The following is a 16,061-nucleotide window of genomic DNA, read 5'->3' as shown; positions in this document are numbered from 1 at the left end:
GCCCTTGTTATGCTGATTGCAGGGGCTCACCTTGAGATGCAGTTGCTGGGGGCTGGTAGATCTGATTTTCTAAGTTGGATATTGCTTTTGCTCTTCTGTAACATCCCTCTTGCAGCTGCAGGGGAAGACTCACTGAAGGGACTGTAAGCAGCTGTCATCGGGTATGTGGTGCACTGTGGCCACCAGGCTCCCCTGGCTCCTCACTGGTGGAAGATAAGTTACATAAAGCTCATAGTTTCACCCAGTTTGTGTGGGCAAGTGAAGCTGTTCTGAGAGCCTGCAACTGGGAAAAGCTCCAGCCTGTGTGTGTGTGGTATAAGGGAAGGTCTTAAGGAGGAGCCTGACAATTTTTTAACAACATATACCCCTGGAAGTCACCACCGTGGAGGTAAAGGTCTCCCTCCTGCCCTTTCCCTGGGTACTAGCACAGAGCAGTGAGCAGCTTCAGGGAACAGGGGCCTTGCACAGGCCAGGGGTGAGTTGGCATAAGCTCCTGCTGTCCTCAGAAACAGGGCTGTCCCCTCTTGTAGCCCCAGGAGGGCTGAAGGAGCAGTCCTGAACTAGATCAGGAAACATGGCTATGTACAGACCTGTATCTTGTTTTTCAGCTGGACAGCGTTAATGCAGGCCAAGGTCCCAGTCCGGTTCTCTGCAGCCACAGCCATGCTTGCAGGGATGGGAATAAAGGAAGAAAACAAGCCTCAGGAGAAAAGCCTGAGTGCCCTTAGCACCAGCTGGTGCCATGTACTTGCAGCCTGGCCAGCTAATTTCCATCTTGCTCAACAACCTCCCCAGCCCTCGGAAAAACTGGAAACCCTGAAACCCACAAACACACAGGCTGCTTGGTGACAGCCCTGCTCCAACAGACATTTAGTAGTAAGATACTGGGAAGAGGCAATAATAGGCTGTGACACAGTGAAGGAGTCATTCCCATTCATGAAACCATTTACTTGTGGTGCTTTACCTTCCTACCTCTGTCCTCACTGCTGCCAGATAACAATGATCAAACAGAATTCCTTGGTGCCTGGGGCCATTCCCCTAAAGCCAGGCCAACTCCATTCTGCCCTGGGGCAGAGGCCATGCATGCTCTGCCATGGGGACAGGCTGCTCACAGTGCTCACGCTGAATGACCCAGCAGTCCTGTTAATGAAGAGCAGAGAAAGCACTTCTGAGGCAGCAGCGTCCAGCCAAGGGTGACGTACCTCCAGTAACAGTGCAGTGGGAATCTTCTTGGCCACCCTCACAAGCCCTGAGAGGCCCAGGTCAGGGAGGAGCTCTGCACCAGCAGCTGCCACGCTGTGGATATGGCACAGCAGGAGTCCAGGCTGACCAAGTTGTCCTGGAGCAGGCCCCAGAACCCTCACAGAGACTAGCCTCAGCTGCCACCACAGGCAGCAGATGGGAAACTCAGGCACAGAGGGGGAGAACCTGCTCTGTGCCACATGGCAAGAAGGAACTGAAGTCACCTCCTGCAGTTTTTAGGCATCTTTTATACTGTCACTAGGGAGAGTGTAGCAGGTTCCCATCCTTTGCCATCAGTCACTTTAAGAGGGACTGAAAAACTGAAATCACGGGGTCCTCGTGGCTGGTCACTACCAGCACACTGCGGAACTTGTCAAACAGCATCAGCAGCTGGGAGCGACGCATGTTCTCATTGTACATGATCTCCTCCAAATGGTGCCGGCCCCGGAAATAGTGCAGCAGCCTGTGCAGGAGAGCAAGGGAGCATGTGAGCCAAAAGCAAGTGCACACAGCCAGAACTAATCCTAACACCCTCAAGGTTTCGTCTCCCATGGGACGTAAATCAGAAAGCATCTGGATTGTATCCCTCATTAACATGAGAAGTCAAGTGAATTAAATAGGTTTTTATGTGAGGCATGTCGAGCACAGAAATCCCCTGGAAAAGCAGGGACTCCCCCATTTCATCACTTTGCAGCCACTCTCCTTGTATCAAAAGGTTTCCTAGCCTAGGGATTTCCCAAGATTGTCAATTTTCAGTGTAGTTTTATCTCCAGGCATTGAGGAACCACATGTGCCAACAAGCCTTGAGAAGTCAGGACATGGCGGATTTACTTCTGTACTCTCTTAGCTGGGCCATAGCCGTGCATCAGTCTGGGTACCTACACTTGCTTTTAGAATTAAAAGCCTGTCTTCCCTCTCAGTATCATAAGGGTCTTGGCAACTACAGGTCATGTACTCCTGTGGTTGGTCAGGTTGGGTTAGGTGGAGCAGTGACAACAGGGAGACGGAAATACTAATTACAAGCACTACAGAGAAGCCTTGGGAGTTAAAAAGCTCCCAAAGAGCCCCAAAACACTGAAGCCTAAGCCCAAACAAGACTGGCTTCTTAAATTCCCAGTTCTCTTTCAGTATAGACAGGACAGATACCCCTTTGCTCACCACCAACATGCTACAGACATCAGATAACCTCAGCCCTGCACAGCAAGGTCTAAAACAAACCACTGCAGGAAGTCCCTGATGACTGAGACCCTGTTCCCCAGAGACCCTTCAGACCCTTAACTCCAAGCCAGTCCTCCAGACAAAGCTCAAGTTTGCTGCTTGGTCTCTTAAAACCTCCCAGGTGTAGGAACCGTACTGCACGTCATTCCAATCCTCCTGCATGTCAGGGCCCAAACGCATATGCCAGGATCGCTTCCCCAGCTATACAAACAGATGTGTGTCCATATGCGTTACGCATCATGCTCCGCTTTGTGCTTCAGCAGCTTTTGCTTATGTTTCCATACCAGCTGCGGTTCAGGAATATGGTGGCCTGCTACTTTATGCCAACTGACAGCAGAAATGAGTGGAATTAATTTATAGTCCTCATGCAGAAATAGCCCTCAAAAGACACCAAATGTGCCTTACAGTATTCCTGCCTGTTTTCATATGATGGCAGGATGGCGCCTCTCATGCTTTCCCTGAAGAATCAACGTTCACCTGGCTGTCTCTTGCTGCACAGAATAGGTACTCCTGTCACCTGTTAGCCTTCATGGGTGACTGGAAATGAGACCCCATGCAGCAAGTCTCACTCCATCATGCCCTCTCTCTACACTGCACAGAGCAAGTTTCATCTCTAGTCCACTACTGTTTGTGTTTCTCTGCTCCCCGGTTTGCCATGTCCCTCCTCTCACCTCACGCTTGCTCCCCAAAGAGCTGTGTGTAAGCTCAGAGCTGGGATCCTCATTGCCTCATCCCTTCTGGCAGCCCAGGGCTGTGCAGCCCCACGCACACTGCAGACTCCCTTCTGCTCTGATGTTCATCTGCCAGCTCTCAAGTTGGCACCATTATGTAGAACATAATTGCTATGTCTCTGTACCTGCAGTACAAACAAACAACAGACGGACAAGCTCCAGTCATATTTACCTTTCCACTATCTGGGCTGTGCGTTTGCCTTTTTCAGTATCTCCCACTGGGTATTTAAATCAGGCTAATTGGCTGCTTCTTCCCCTAGGGTGATGGCAACCGCTGTGCACTGAGAAGTGGCCATTAGCAGGGACAGCATTGGTTTGAGTGTGCATATGTCAAAACCAGGCTATCTCCTGAGGTATTAACATGAATTTTTGCTTGTTGTATCTTGTAACACTGTTCAGAAAGTGATTTTGAAATAGGTTTTAAAAGCTGCAGCTTCTCTCCCTTTTACAGAGCTGCTCACTGTGATTGCCCATGCTCTCATCTCCTGCATAGCTGTCTTCTATGCAAATGATTATGACCTGGCTTTCAACAGCAACACAGACTAAGCAGAGTTTTCCAATAAATAAACCCATCCTATATTCAAATGGAGTCTGGATTTGTAACGGGTCAGGATGAAATACTTTCCACTCCAATAAAAGCTGGAGAGGATATTAAAGAATATCACAAAAAATGCCAGCTGGAAGACACCCCCGAAGTCTAGTCCAGCATCCTGCTCCAGCAGGATTAGTGGCAGTGCTGTAGCATTTTCTAGCCAAGCTCTGAAACCCTCCAAGGACAGAGATTCCCCCACATACCTGGATAATCTGTCCTGGGGTGCACCACTCCCAGGGAGGAAGTCTTCCCAAAAGCCCAGCTCTACAAAACTGTAATCTGGGGCTCACAACTCCAGTAAAGATGGGCACTACCCTCACGTTTTGGAGCAAAGAACATTTACAGGACCCAAACAGCACCTAAGATGGCACTTCTTGGGGCAGTAACACTGCATTGTATTGCTCTGAACTGTTGACAGATGTGAACTTCCAGCTCCAGATGCAGTGATGGAAGATTATTGCTTTCCATTGCTCATCTCTCTTCTCCCCTCTTCAGGTTACAAGAGCTGCCCCTCTAACAGCAGTGTAATGTTCTTAAACACTAAATAAAAGATTAAAAAAGGATCATCTCAGACTAGTCATTCAAATAAAATTAGCTTATTTCTGGTCAAGGAGCTATCCCTTCCACCAGCACTGCTTGAAAATGGAGCAAACTGTCCACAGCTTAGTGCCAGTGATGAGCGTTCCTCAGTGGAGTAAAGGATCTCCATCTCCTAGTCTAAGAACAAGAAAAAAGATCCTGAAAGTGTCTCCACACCCAGGGCTTGGGAGAGAAGCCATGAGTGAAGTCTCACACTATCTTTAAAGCACTGTGTAATGCGCAGTGAGGAATGCTTTGTGTACACTACCAAAGACTTAGTTCAAAAATAACATGTCTCCTTCTTAAGTTTACTTCTGGAAGGACATGCAAACCCTCCTCCATCAGCACCTAAGGGAAGAACTTGGATATCAATTCCCATTCACTGTTACGAGGGTTAATGCAGCAATGCTGCAGCCAAGCTTCAGTATTTCTTATTCCCTCAGGTTTCTATCTTGCAAATACCGGCTGTGCATAGCAATGGACAGGCACAAGCTCCTTCTGCCATCTGTTTAATGAATAACAGGCATTCAGAAGCATAGACAAAAGAAAATATTGGGCTGAACTTTACTGCTCCTCTGAAAAAAGCCCATCTTTTCTTGTGCACACACAACTACACTTGGAAGCACAGTTGCAGTATATTTAGTGCACTAACTATGCATTTACAGCAGGAGTTTGTTCTGGGAGGCAGCTGATAGAGCAGAGCTATTTGCCAGAGCACAGACCTCATTAGGCTGCTATTCCTCATAATGAAGCAAAAAGAAGAGCTGGTGCAGTAACCTGTAACAGAGTAATGAGGAAATCACCTCATTCACTGCAGCAGCTTCTCCACAGTGTTTACACTTTCATTAAGAGCAATAGCTTTACCCAGACACTCATTTCTGATGGTTTACAGCACAAAGACAGAAAATACACGCTCAACTGCTAAGGTATGGTGTCTCATAAAGCCAGTAACCAAGAGTGTCTTGCATAAACATTTCCATTTGCACACTCTAGCACCCTACCCACAGGACCCACTTGGTTATCATATCTTCTCTCTTCCTCACTGCTGACTTAAGAGTATGCTATGCAGTTGTCAATTCACTCCATAGTAGAATGGAAATTCAGACTTAGCAGAGCCATCCTGGGGATCTGCAAAAGAACCTGGTGCAAGCTGCAAAATAAACATCACTCAGACAGCTCCCTGGTTATGGCAGCTGACTTTAAGAAGAAATCCAAGTAACTTTTTTGCATCTGCAATTCCAAAGCTTTCAAATGGCTCTTTACCCAGATGAGGGAAGTGGTAGGGGAGCAATCATGAAATCCTTTCTTCTTCCCAGGATAACTAAGAATCTGCGTTGCTACTAAACTGGTCCAAAGAGTCCCCCACAAATTCTGTCTGAATATATCAGCAATTATGATTTTGTTTTTACTTTCTCTGTGGTTTTGTAACAACTTGTCATATAATAAGGACAAAACATCTCAAAGTTCCCAAATGACACAGTGTTGCCTCTCTATCAGAGAATATGCTCTGAACAATTTACAGAAGGTGGAGAAGGAAACAAGTAATTCAGAGAGCAGTAACTCCCCACAGGCTTGGGAGTGCTCTGTGGAAATACCTGAGCTGTACAGCATACAGACTTTGCTGCAGATGAGAGAAGCATTTTCCTGCTATTACAGTTTCTCTAGGCTACTTGACTATATATATCCATGCGGGGGTAAGAACCAGGTTTCCAGAGGATTACCAACTGCATCTGGGACATACAGGAAAGGCTGCAGCACTTGCCTCACGTAGCTTTCTCCTCCACAAGTATGAAAATGAGTGAAAGCTGCATTCCAGTGATGCCACTGGGTTTTGAAATGCTTAGGAAGAAAAAGTACTTTGTCCATCACTTTTTTACAGATGGCTGGTTAGGAAGTCATTCTGCTTATTAGCACGTGCAGAACCCACATCCTGTGTATTTTTGTTGTGTTGAAATCTGAGGCAACAAAACTGTGTGCTACTAATCACACATCGTAATGACTTTAACCTAACTAACCTAATGTAACAAGCAACTCTGCAAAGTAGACCTTGAAACACTTGTAGACTGCTCTGTAAAAGTATTCAGGCTGGCTTTGTGTCTGATGCTCTTTGTCTCATATTTGCAAGGAGTTTACAAACCCTAGCTGGCTAGGAAATACCAACAGATGCAAAATGACAGCATCAGCATGACTGGGTCTTTGCACGCTTAGAAGGTTTTTTCAGGCTATGCAGTTTTATGGCTACCATGTATGGACACAGGAAAACTGTTCTGCAAACAGTGAAGTCCCTGCTTTCCAACCATATGTCTGACGCTCCTTCAGACATTCAGGACCCTTTGTTACCAAGTATTCTTGCGACACATGGATCAGATGTTGTCAGAAACTGATGTGCACAGATGAAACAAGTGTAAGGGGAACAAACCTGAGAAACTTCATCCTCCAAAATCCCAAGCTAATGGGATTTGCTCAGAGTCCACACCGATCCTTCAACAGAACAGTAAGGATAAGAAAAAATAAGGAAAGAAAAGATTACATTCTGCACTCTTCACTTCCTACCTCGCAAACATGCGAAGATCTTCTGGATTTTGGGCAGCAGGGACATTAAGGATAGCTTCCCGCTCATGTTCCAACAAGCTTGCTAGTAGATTCTCCGTCATCCTTTTATTTAGGGGTGAGTCCCCACCAGGTATCAACTCAGCACTGGAATTATCCATGCTAGGGCTTGTCAGAGTCATGTCATCACTACTAGCTATCAGGGGAGGAGAGAGAGAAACAGTATTTTTATGTTCCTCAGCACAATGATGCAGAGATTATCAATTCAGGCTGTTTGTATACAGTCTTTCCAAAATGTCATTTTAGAGTTGTAGAGGAAAAAGTGGCTCTTGAAATGCTACATGTATCTGCAATTAGTCATCTGACAACACAGTGATTTTCTCAATGGGAAAGTCAAATGTTTCAACAAAGTCATCAATTTATGTGGAAAATTGTACTTCTGGAGGCCATAAACAGTCCATAAAAAACATCTGAAAAGAAAATTCCCAGCCAGCTCTGCTTGGATACTATGAAGTGGTAACATGGAAAGCCTAACAGCACAGAAGGTGGGAGCAAGCAGAAAGGCCAAGAAGCAATATCCTCTTGTGAATGAGCCAGAATAAGCAGATCACAAACTTATCTGACTCACATTCCAAGACTTCTGCCCTAATTCGCTACTTCTGTAAAGCTGGAAGTTGTACAGAGAGTCTCTCCTGATAGCCAACCTCAGTGGCATTCTGAGAATGCACAAGCAAGAAAGTTTGGGGATTTCAGCATTGTATCTGATTCATACTCAGAAAAAAATGCTTTCCTGGAGTCACCCTGAAAAATGGCACTGAGGAAGGAGATTAAAGAAACTGAGAGACAAACAGAAACCAGCTATTTATGAGAACAATGGATAGCTCTGCATCTCCTAGGTGGCTCTACAGCCCACAGAAACCAATCCTGTGTGAAACAAATTTTCACAGTTCTGTTCCTCTCCTGAAAACCAAAGTTCATGCAGCAACAGCCGTGCAGCCAGCAGAATGTGGTGGCTACTCTGGAGTACAGCGAGGAAGTAGGAAGTTACTTCAAAACACCAGATGTACCTCTCATAAAAATACCATATGAAAGCTTTGCAGATGACAAAGCACTGCTTTTTAAAAAGAGGAATTCAAGGTCTAATAGCCCTTAAGATTTTATGCCAATTACCAGCTCTAAATTTAAGAAGGGCTGGACCTACTTAGCAAGCACTCCAGCAAAGATGAGTTATCTTGGTACCAAGACCTACGTGTTGCTAAGCAGTGGACTGTAGTCTGAACAACAGAGAAAAGCATGCTCATACTTGGAGAGCCAAAGCTGAGAGCGTTGGGGGTGCTTAAACTTCGGCCTCCAACTCTGGCTGTAAAAGGCATGTCTTCATCTTGGGCTCGGAAATCCTCCTCATTTGGTGGCACCATCAGACAGACATAAGTGTGAAGCTGAATAAGAAGCCGGTGTTGGAGCATCCATATCACCATTTGAATGAGCTGAGTCTGTGGAGTGAGAAATGAAGTATTAAACAACCGTGAAATGAAATATAGGAGGAAAAGAGTGCACAAAGGTTAGGCTTTGTGACTAAGAAATCACAAGGAAAAAGTCTTTCTACGCCACACAACAGCTCTATCTCTTCTCCAATCATAAAAAGGTGACCAGGCACACATGTTCATTACACCCAAACCCTCTGTAGATGCTTCAGCTGTAACCAAGCCTTTAACAATCAACATGGCTTTATGCAACACCGAGCAGCACAGCCAGTGTCCTCAAACAAACCAGCCCTGCCCCCTTGTCATAGCTCCAGCACTTGCTATTTTCTACAGAGCAGATGGATGCCCTCATCACTTAATGGTTTAGCCATACAACCCCACCTGGAGCTGTTCCCTTCTAACAAAACAAGTTTAGTAGGTGCTAAAAAAAATGGGACAATCTTCCTTCTGAGAGACCAGACAATGAAAAATGAGTCAACCAGATGCAGGCCCTGATGCCCATGGCCGAACAGTGGGAGCCCTGAGACCAAGCTTGCTGGCTTCTATGCAAAGCCAGCCAAAACCAGTAATCACTGAAGGGTTAATTCCAGAGTGATCATCAGATTGAAGTGCAGTTCCCCTAGAAAGCCAGGGAAAGGGAAGGGTGATGGAGCAGAGCTGAACAACCAAGACAGGTACCCAGGAGTAGGAAGCCATTTGCTGTCAGATGCGAAATCACTGCATAACCATGGGAGAGCCTCTGGAGATGGGAGTCATGCCAGAACTCAGTGATACAGAAATAACTCTAGCAGCAGCCAGAACCCTGGCATGAGACAGCAGCCTGCTGCTGGCCAAGGAGTCCCCTCTCAGTGCAAGGGGTTAATATCCTCCATTTGCTCTCCACCCCTCTACAATAGGACAGGCCAACTTAGAAAGGCACCCAGGTCTTTAGGGTGCAGGCAGGCAAGTTTCTAAAGTGCTGAGAGATGATGCTCGTATTAAACAAACATGCACAACACCCCTATTACAGCAGTTGAAGACCTGCACTATGTCCCCAGAGTGATGCTGAAAACAGCAGGCAGAGTGAGGGGCAGAGTGAAGGACAAGTGTTTCTACGTTCTTGGCATGGCCTATTTTCAGGAGTTTTGAAGGAGCATTCAAAATGCATCATTGTGTCTGAATTTCTACACAAAAAACCCTTTCACATCACTGCAGGCAACCCTTCCCATAGCTCATGGCTCTGAAAACACTGATTCACTGACAAAAGCTGTTTGGGGATTTCATAGCAACCAACACTGTTTTGGTGAGAGAAACACAAGCAGAATGAGCTCAGGCTCTGCGAAGGAAGTTAGCTCTGCTGTATTAATCATCAGGGTAACAGGCCAAATCTCAATAAAAGCCCTAAAACGATGTTCATCAGCCCACATAATTTTCCTTTTTCCATAAATCTTGCAATTCCCAGTTCCTCCTCTACTATCAAATCACAAAAGAAACTTCTTCTGTTTGCAGACAGACCCACACCCTGTCTTTTCAGGGATTGCCGCTTTTGGGGGCTGAATATATTTTAGTCTTAAAACATATTATCTGGGATTGCCTTCAAACATATCTTTTGGAAAAGCCATAATTCATTTTACATGTTTAATAGAAAATCTACAGAAGAGGAAGGCTGGCGACAGATACCAAATGCACAGTGTTTTGCTAACATCTGAAATCAGTCTGGGAGAGAGAGGCGGCTTACACCAGTGATTACATTGCTAGAAACCTTCATTCCAGATGCAGGCCTGGATGGAAAAATGTCTCATGTTTTACTCCAACTTCCAACCTGCACGCAGCAATGTCTGATGAGACAGTTTCACATCAAATGAAAGAGGTCTGCACACCTCACAGCACAAAACAACGCTGGAAAATCCAAGACAATTCAAGGAGACAGTAAGACAGGCTCTACCAGAATCTGCCGAGCAGGGCCTGACCTAGACCAGCCTCCACTGGTCACTCTGGTGGCTTCATGAATTACAGAAACAGCCAGTTGCTTTTGTTATAGCTCCATGTGCCTGGGAAGTCTTACCCAACACTCTCTAACTTTGCATATGCACCTTCACCTCTACACTTTTGTACAAGTACCTGGAAAGCCACCCCTGAGCCAGCAGCTATGGCGCACTAGAACAAGAAGCCAGGCAAAAGCGGTGTTACAGCTTTACAGCTATAACATGGCACAACCGACGACCCCCAAATGCCTTTGTGCTGTAAGTGGGAGAGCTGGAGATCAGCTGTGACTAAGAGAACTAGAGAAAACTGTGCTTCCATATTGAAGTGAGCCTGAACAATCATCTCTAATGATGATCATTGACAGCTATCTGTAATAAGCAAAACTTCAATGGGAATTTGGTACCTTTTAAGATCTGGTCCTAGAAAAAAGCGATGCAATGCCCTGCAACTGGCACGATGCCCAAAATGCTGTGCTTTGTGCCATCACTGCACGTGTGCCTCACACCATTTCCACTTTTTCCAGATTTAAACCTATTTCTTACCAAAAGCAGCAAGTGTTTTCACAGATAAGGTCTAGCAGAGGCTTTGCTAATACATTCTGCTGCTTGTCCTGGACATGAACACTGAATTAACATCCATTCTCCATCTGCTCCTCCTGAGCTCTGATGCAGCTTAGAGACAGGTCTGCAGAAGAGGCTTCCCTGCACCATCTGTGCCGCGCTGTTTGTCAGAAATGCTCCTCCTCCCTCAGGGTTATCTCTGTGCTTGGTCTGTCTGATTAGCTGGGCTCCTTGCTGAAGCCAAAAAGGCTGCGCGTAGCTTCCCAGGCAAGAGTATACTTCAGTCTCAGGACTGGCTCCACTCACTCAGTCATCATCTGGCATGGTAGGAATCCATAGCCAGCCTTTGTTGGCTGAAACACCAGACCGTGACAGAAATACAAAACGAAACATTTTCTGTTGCTTAATTTAACTACCAATTAACTCTAAATTTCATCCATATTCTTTTCATCCTCCCCATCTCCCCACGCTCTCCTTCCAGGCTGCTGCGAGGGGGTTCTGTCTGCCTCAGCATCTGGACGGCTCCCACTGGCACGGATCAGCCCAGGGCCATCCCCTTCACCCCTCAGCCTTCGGTGCAGCAGGCCCCAGCGAAGCTGGAGTGTGCTGTCACGCAAGGCGGCACAGAAGGCACTGGTAACAATACACTGCTTTGTGCTTATTGACAAAGGCAGAGAAGATGTGTTAGCTTCTGAGAGCATGGGCACTGTGCATCAGCCCATCTGGGCAGTTTGGGACAGTCAGAGGAAAACTCAGCACCAAGTCTTGGGGGGACAAGATCCAGCATCCATAATTCTGTTCCCTCTGGGAACCAAAGGGAGCCTTTGTAATGCATTAAAATGCATTTCCTGCAAGGATTCTTTAAGGCTGTTTTCTTTCCCAGGCCTAAAAAAACCTAAGGAGAACACTAAGATCTCTGGGACCAGCAACAGGTTCAGGAAAGGGAAAACAGCAACCCAGAAACACTCAATCCTAGCTTGCTTGTCACTACATAAGGATACACTCCTAGTTAAAACACAGTTTGTTTTACCTACAACAAGGTACAGAAGCCCCCTTTCTCCAGTCTGGATCATTTAGTTATTTGACACATGCATTCTTCAAAGTGTGACCTGAGAGCTGCCTTGGCTCAGTAGGATAGCACCTTCAAAGTCACTGTGGTAAATGGATGTTTGCTGAAATATATTACCTTTCTTCATCATTCAAACCATGCTGGTTTATGAAAAAAAGATTGGATATTAAAACTTCTCCCTGTTTTACAAAAATCAGGCTCTGAAGACCCCTATCAATGTAAGACAAAATGTTTAATGTTGCTATTTTTATCATTAGGTAACTGCTTTGAGTTCTCAGCTTAACCATTCCCTCTATCTAGGTCTAGGAAGACATACTGTTTTGACTTGCCACACTAAAAATCCCTGATTTTATACCTAGTCCAAGTGAATATAAATGCGCCTTAGTACTTCCATACCTCTGCCAACAAAAGCTCCTGTGACTCTTAACACCTTCCAGATGCCCAGCGGAACAGTCTCATTTCCAGCGTTGTCTCTCGGAAGACACAATTGCCTATTCAGTATTTGCATGCAACTCTCCTCCCTCTCCCATCCCCTGACATACTCACTCATTTTGCACTGAGCTGTTACACAAAGCACAGCACGTTTTCCAGATGCATAAGGCAAAGACCTCATCTACCAGAGCCTTACTCCAACAGCATGGCCAGACTTGTTAAAACAGAAGTGAAAAATTAAACATATTCAGCAGCAGCTGTCACACTTCCCCATCTGTTTTCTTCTGCAGTTATCCTAGCCCCATCAAGGGAAAATTAGGTAACTACAATAATAACAATGTGCATTACAATAAAGAGCTACTGTAGACTGTAGTGAAGCGGATGCAGGGAGGAAATGGGATCTCTAATTCACCTAGGTAAACTTCTACCACATGGGTGGAAATACCCCTCCTGCTAGTCCATGTTTGTTCCTCAAGGCAGGGAAGAGAGATGTTATAGCATCTTATGAAACAGAAGAACTAGCTGAGGCCATAATGCAGATGAAGGGAAGCCACAAGCATTGTCTCTTTCTCTTGGTTTGCAAAGAAACTTAGCACAGAGTAGCTGGGTGAAGAAACTCTGATACTGTACAAAGAAAGCCTTGCACTGGAAAGCAGGTTAAAGCATTGCCATGCACCAGTTGCAGTCCTTAGGACTAAGGGGTTCAGGTCACCAAGTGTTTCCGTGCTTTTGCAGAAGGTTATGAAGGGGTGTGCACCACACCAAACACCACCAGAGCTCCACTAAGGGGTGCTCTGCAGCCACATCAACGCGTGAGAAGAGCACAGGGACAGAAAACAACAGTCACAGGCGGCAGAAGGAAGGACAGCTTCTTTGGCATCAGGGTAGAGGAGATGCAAACTGCTGCTTTTCCAGTAAAAGCACTAAAAGGAAGATGAGTTTCCTTATTGTATCAGCTCACAGGATCTCCTCACTCCACGGCTGCACCCTAGTGAGATCCAGCACCAGCAGCATGAGCTAAACTGGCTGCTGTAAGTCCAGGTGATGCTACACAGCATGGTGGACCTAACAGGCAACTCACTCTTGTGAAAAGGGGAAAATTGTTCTGCTTTCCTCACTCACATCCCCAGCTGCAGCAGTGCCTCTCTCATTCTGCATCAGCCCTGGAGCTTGCTGGATCTCCTCCTGAGCAAATTCCACCTGCTAACCTGGCAGAAAATTAGTGCTGCTGAAACAAGTGAACCGAGTCAAGCTGGACAGGAGCCAGAGCTCTAGTGCAAAGGGAAGAGGGACAGGAAGAAGGCATGTGTGCACACCTGAAAGTGGAAAGATAAAACTGGGCCTCCTCTCAACAGCACTGAGATATCATTAGATTGGCTGAGCTGTAGGTGTAGGCACTGTTGCAACACTGCTATCCAAGCAAGATAGGTTAAACACAGAGAGAAAGGGAAACTAGCATAGAAATACATAAATACCAAAATCTTTTCAAATTATAAGTACCAGACCACTCACAGATATACAACCACCACAGAGTTCAACTGCAATATACTGCTTGTCATCACAGGCAAGAAAAGATCAAGATGACAGGCTCAAGAATTCCTGTCTCCAGCACAGGCATGGCTGAGAGCACTGGTGGTCCTGGCAGACACCGCTCACTGGAAAACTTCTACCTACTTCATAGACATCAAAAGCAGAACGTAGACATGCACTCCATCTTTCAAGGCAGTCTTGTCCTTACTCAGGGTGTTTCACGTTGTTCGTACCTATTACCAGGCAAAAAATACCACAGCAGTCCAAGTATAGAAATGCCAGTGTCATCATTGTACCTCCCCAAAGGAATGGACCAATTCTACCTACATAACAGTAAATAAACAGAAATAACTTTGTCCTCTTTCAAGTCAATCAGTATGGCTTTGTATACAAACAGGAGGAAAGGCTCTTTAACAGCCTTCCTAGTTTGTATCATATTTTATTAACGCCTTCTGTATTTTCTGCCCATTGAGAAGCACATGCCAAAAGGAGGGAGCCAATCCCATGCTTAAGACAAGAATCAAATGGGATGGATGCCATGAGACCATAACAGTTTCTGCAGAAAATACAGTCCTTCCCATAGTACTGACCTTCTAGCACAGATGACCTTCAGAAAGAGAGACAATATGGTCAGTTTGAGGAAAAGCACAAGATAACAGAATACTAGTGAAAATCTTCAAAGTTAAAAAACCCCATCCCCTCCTATGTACACAAAGAGCAAAACTTCAGTGAAAGGTCCCGACTTTGGGTTTTTTTTCATCCAAAGGCAAAGCAAATACAATTTGACAATATTTACAGTTCAGAGTACAGCATCTTTTATCACTACACAGCAGAAAACAAACCCACCCACATTCCATCAGGTTAACTGCTGTATTGACTAGACCTCTCTTAATTACAATTGGAGCTTAATTACAATTGAAGTAGTCACTTCAGGACAGGACTGGATTCATCACTCTAGTTCCTAACAAAAAATAACACAGCCATCAAAGCAGAAGAAAATGTAGTGATATGGAAACATCTAAAAAGTCTCTCTAATCTAAACTCCAGCAAGAACTGTCATACTTAGCTTTATCAGAAGCTGAGTTACCGTGGCTCAGAACAGCTCACCAGGGTACAGTGAGCTCCTTCATCTCCACACATTTGCCCTGCCAATGTGGCCCTGAATCTTCTGCAATCACAGTTCTCACCTCCCCTTTTCAGACTGTAGAAGGCACTTCCATAGTTTTTCACAGCATCATCCTTCATCCTTCTACACACACTGAAATGACGATGAAAACAAGCCATGCTGCTGACCTTTAAGACCCTACCACGGATGGGTGAGCATCAGAGAGAAGGTGCACACTCTAAAACAGCCATCTTAACACTCCAACAGCTCTGTCAAACATTGAGTGTGCACTGTTGTTTCAAGGCATAACTGCAGCAGTTAAGAGGCAGACTTTATCTATGTGTTTTAAGCAGTAGGATGTCTTAGAGCAACCAGAAGTATTGAAAGAGAAGTATTAAGGCAAGTAATTAATTTTAAAAGCAGTACTGGGAATAAGAATGACTCCTGAAGCTCCTGCAGCAAGAATAACATTAATGCTATTAATTCAGCTTCAATCTTCAGAACACTGAACTGTCTGTAACTACAACAAAGTACTGGCAAAACAGCAAAACTGCTCTTCCCCTGCCTCCCAAAATGGCAGCTGACCAGTACATACTATTGGGATTAGACTCTACATCACTTCTTATCTTTATCTGATCATAATCTCTGCTGACCTATAATTACAACAAATACTTCTCTAACAATTGTGCCTGTGTGTGCAACTGATGTTAATCTTCCAGATATTTGAACAGTGGCTTAATTCATATAGCCAGCAAGTCATCAAAGTATGAAGGCTAGAAAACAACACTACAAGAAACAGCTAAAGAAATATGCCTGTGCTTCCTTTGCTACATTGTGCTGTATTCAGAGGTCCAAGCTCCTTCATTGGGAAATACAGCAGTGTCAGCCAGGAGACTTCACATTACTGAGCTCTTTCTTGAATTTCACCAGTTCCCAGAAATGCTGCAAGCCATGATCTATGCATAAGCAAAACAACAGCTCACAAATCCAAAATACATATATTA

The 16,061-nt window shown here is 45.2% G+C and overlaps 1 protein-coding gene across 10 annotated transcripts in view; it reads right to left on the bottom strand.

Moving 5' to 3' along the window:
- Positions 1-931: 931 nt before the first annotated feature.
- NPRL3 (NPR3 like, GATOR1 complex subunit) overlaps positions 932-16,061 on the bottom strand; it is a 43,571-nt gene continuing 28,441 nt past the window's right edge. For 9 of the 10 annotated variants that reach the window (XM_057406562.1, XM_057406564.1, XM_057406561.1 and 6 more), the window contains 3 exons: positions 8,216-8,405; positions 6,916-7,108; positions 932-1,705 (listed from right to left, as the gene is read on the bottom strand). In XM_057406562.1, coding sequence (XP_057262545.1) covers positions 1,540-1,705; positions 6,916-7,108; positions 8,216-8,405 — 549 coding nt within the window. In that variant the 3' untranslated portion in view covers positions 932-1,539. Of the gene's footprint in view, positions 1,706-1,740; positions 1,968-6,915; positions 7,109-8,215; positions 8,406-16,061 lie in introns of those variants that run through there. The other variant, XM_057406559.1, reaches the window with a different exon arrangement.

The sequence above is a fragment of the Pezoporus wallicus genome, unplaced genomic scaffold (assembly GCF_028554395.1).
Source record: "Pezoporus wallicus isolate ANWC-B61680 ecotype Strahan unplaced genomic scaffold, APGP_CSIRO_Pwel_v1 contig_6155, whole genome shotgun sequence".
In the NCBI taxonomy this organism is placed as follows: domain Eukaryota; kingdom Metazoa; phylum Chordata; class Aves; order Psittaciformes; family Psittacidae; genus Pezoporus; species Pezoporus wallicus.
The sequence above is the reverse complement of the archived record's forward strand: the minus strand, read 5'-3'. Positions and strand labels throughout refer to the sequence as shown.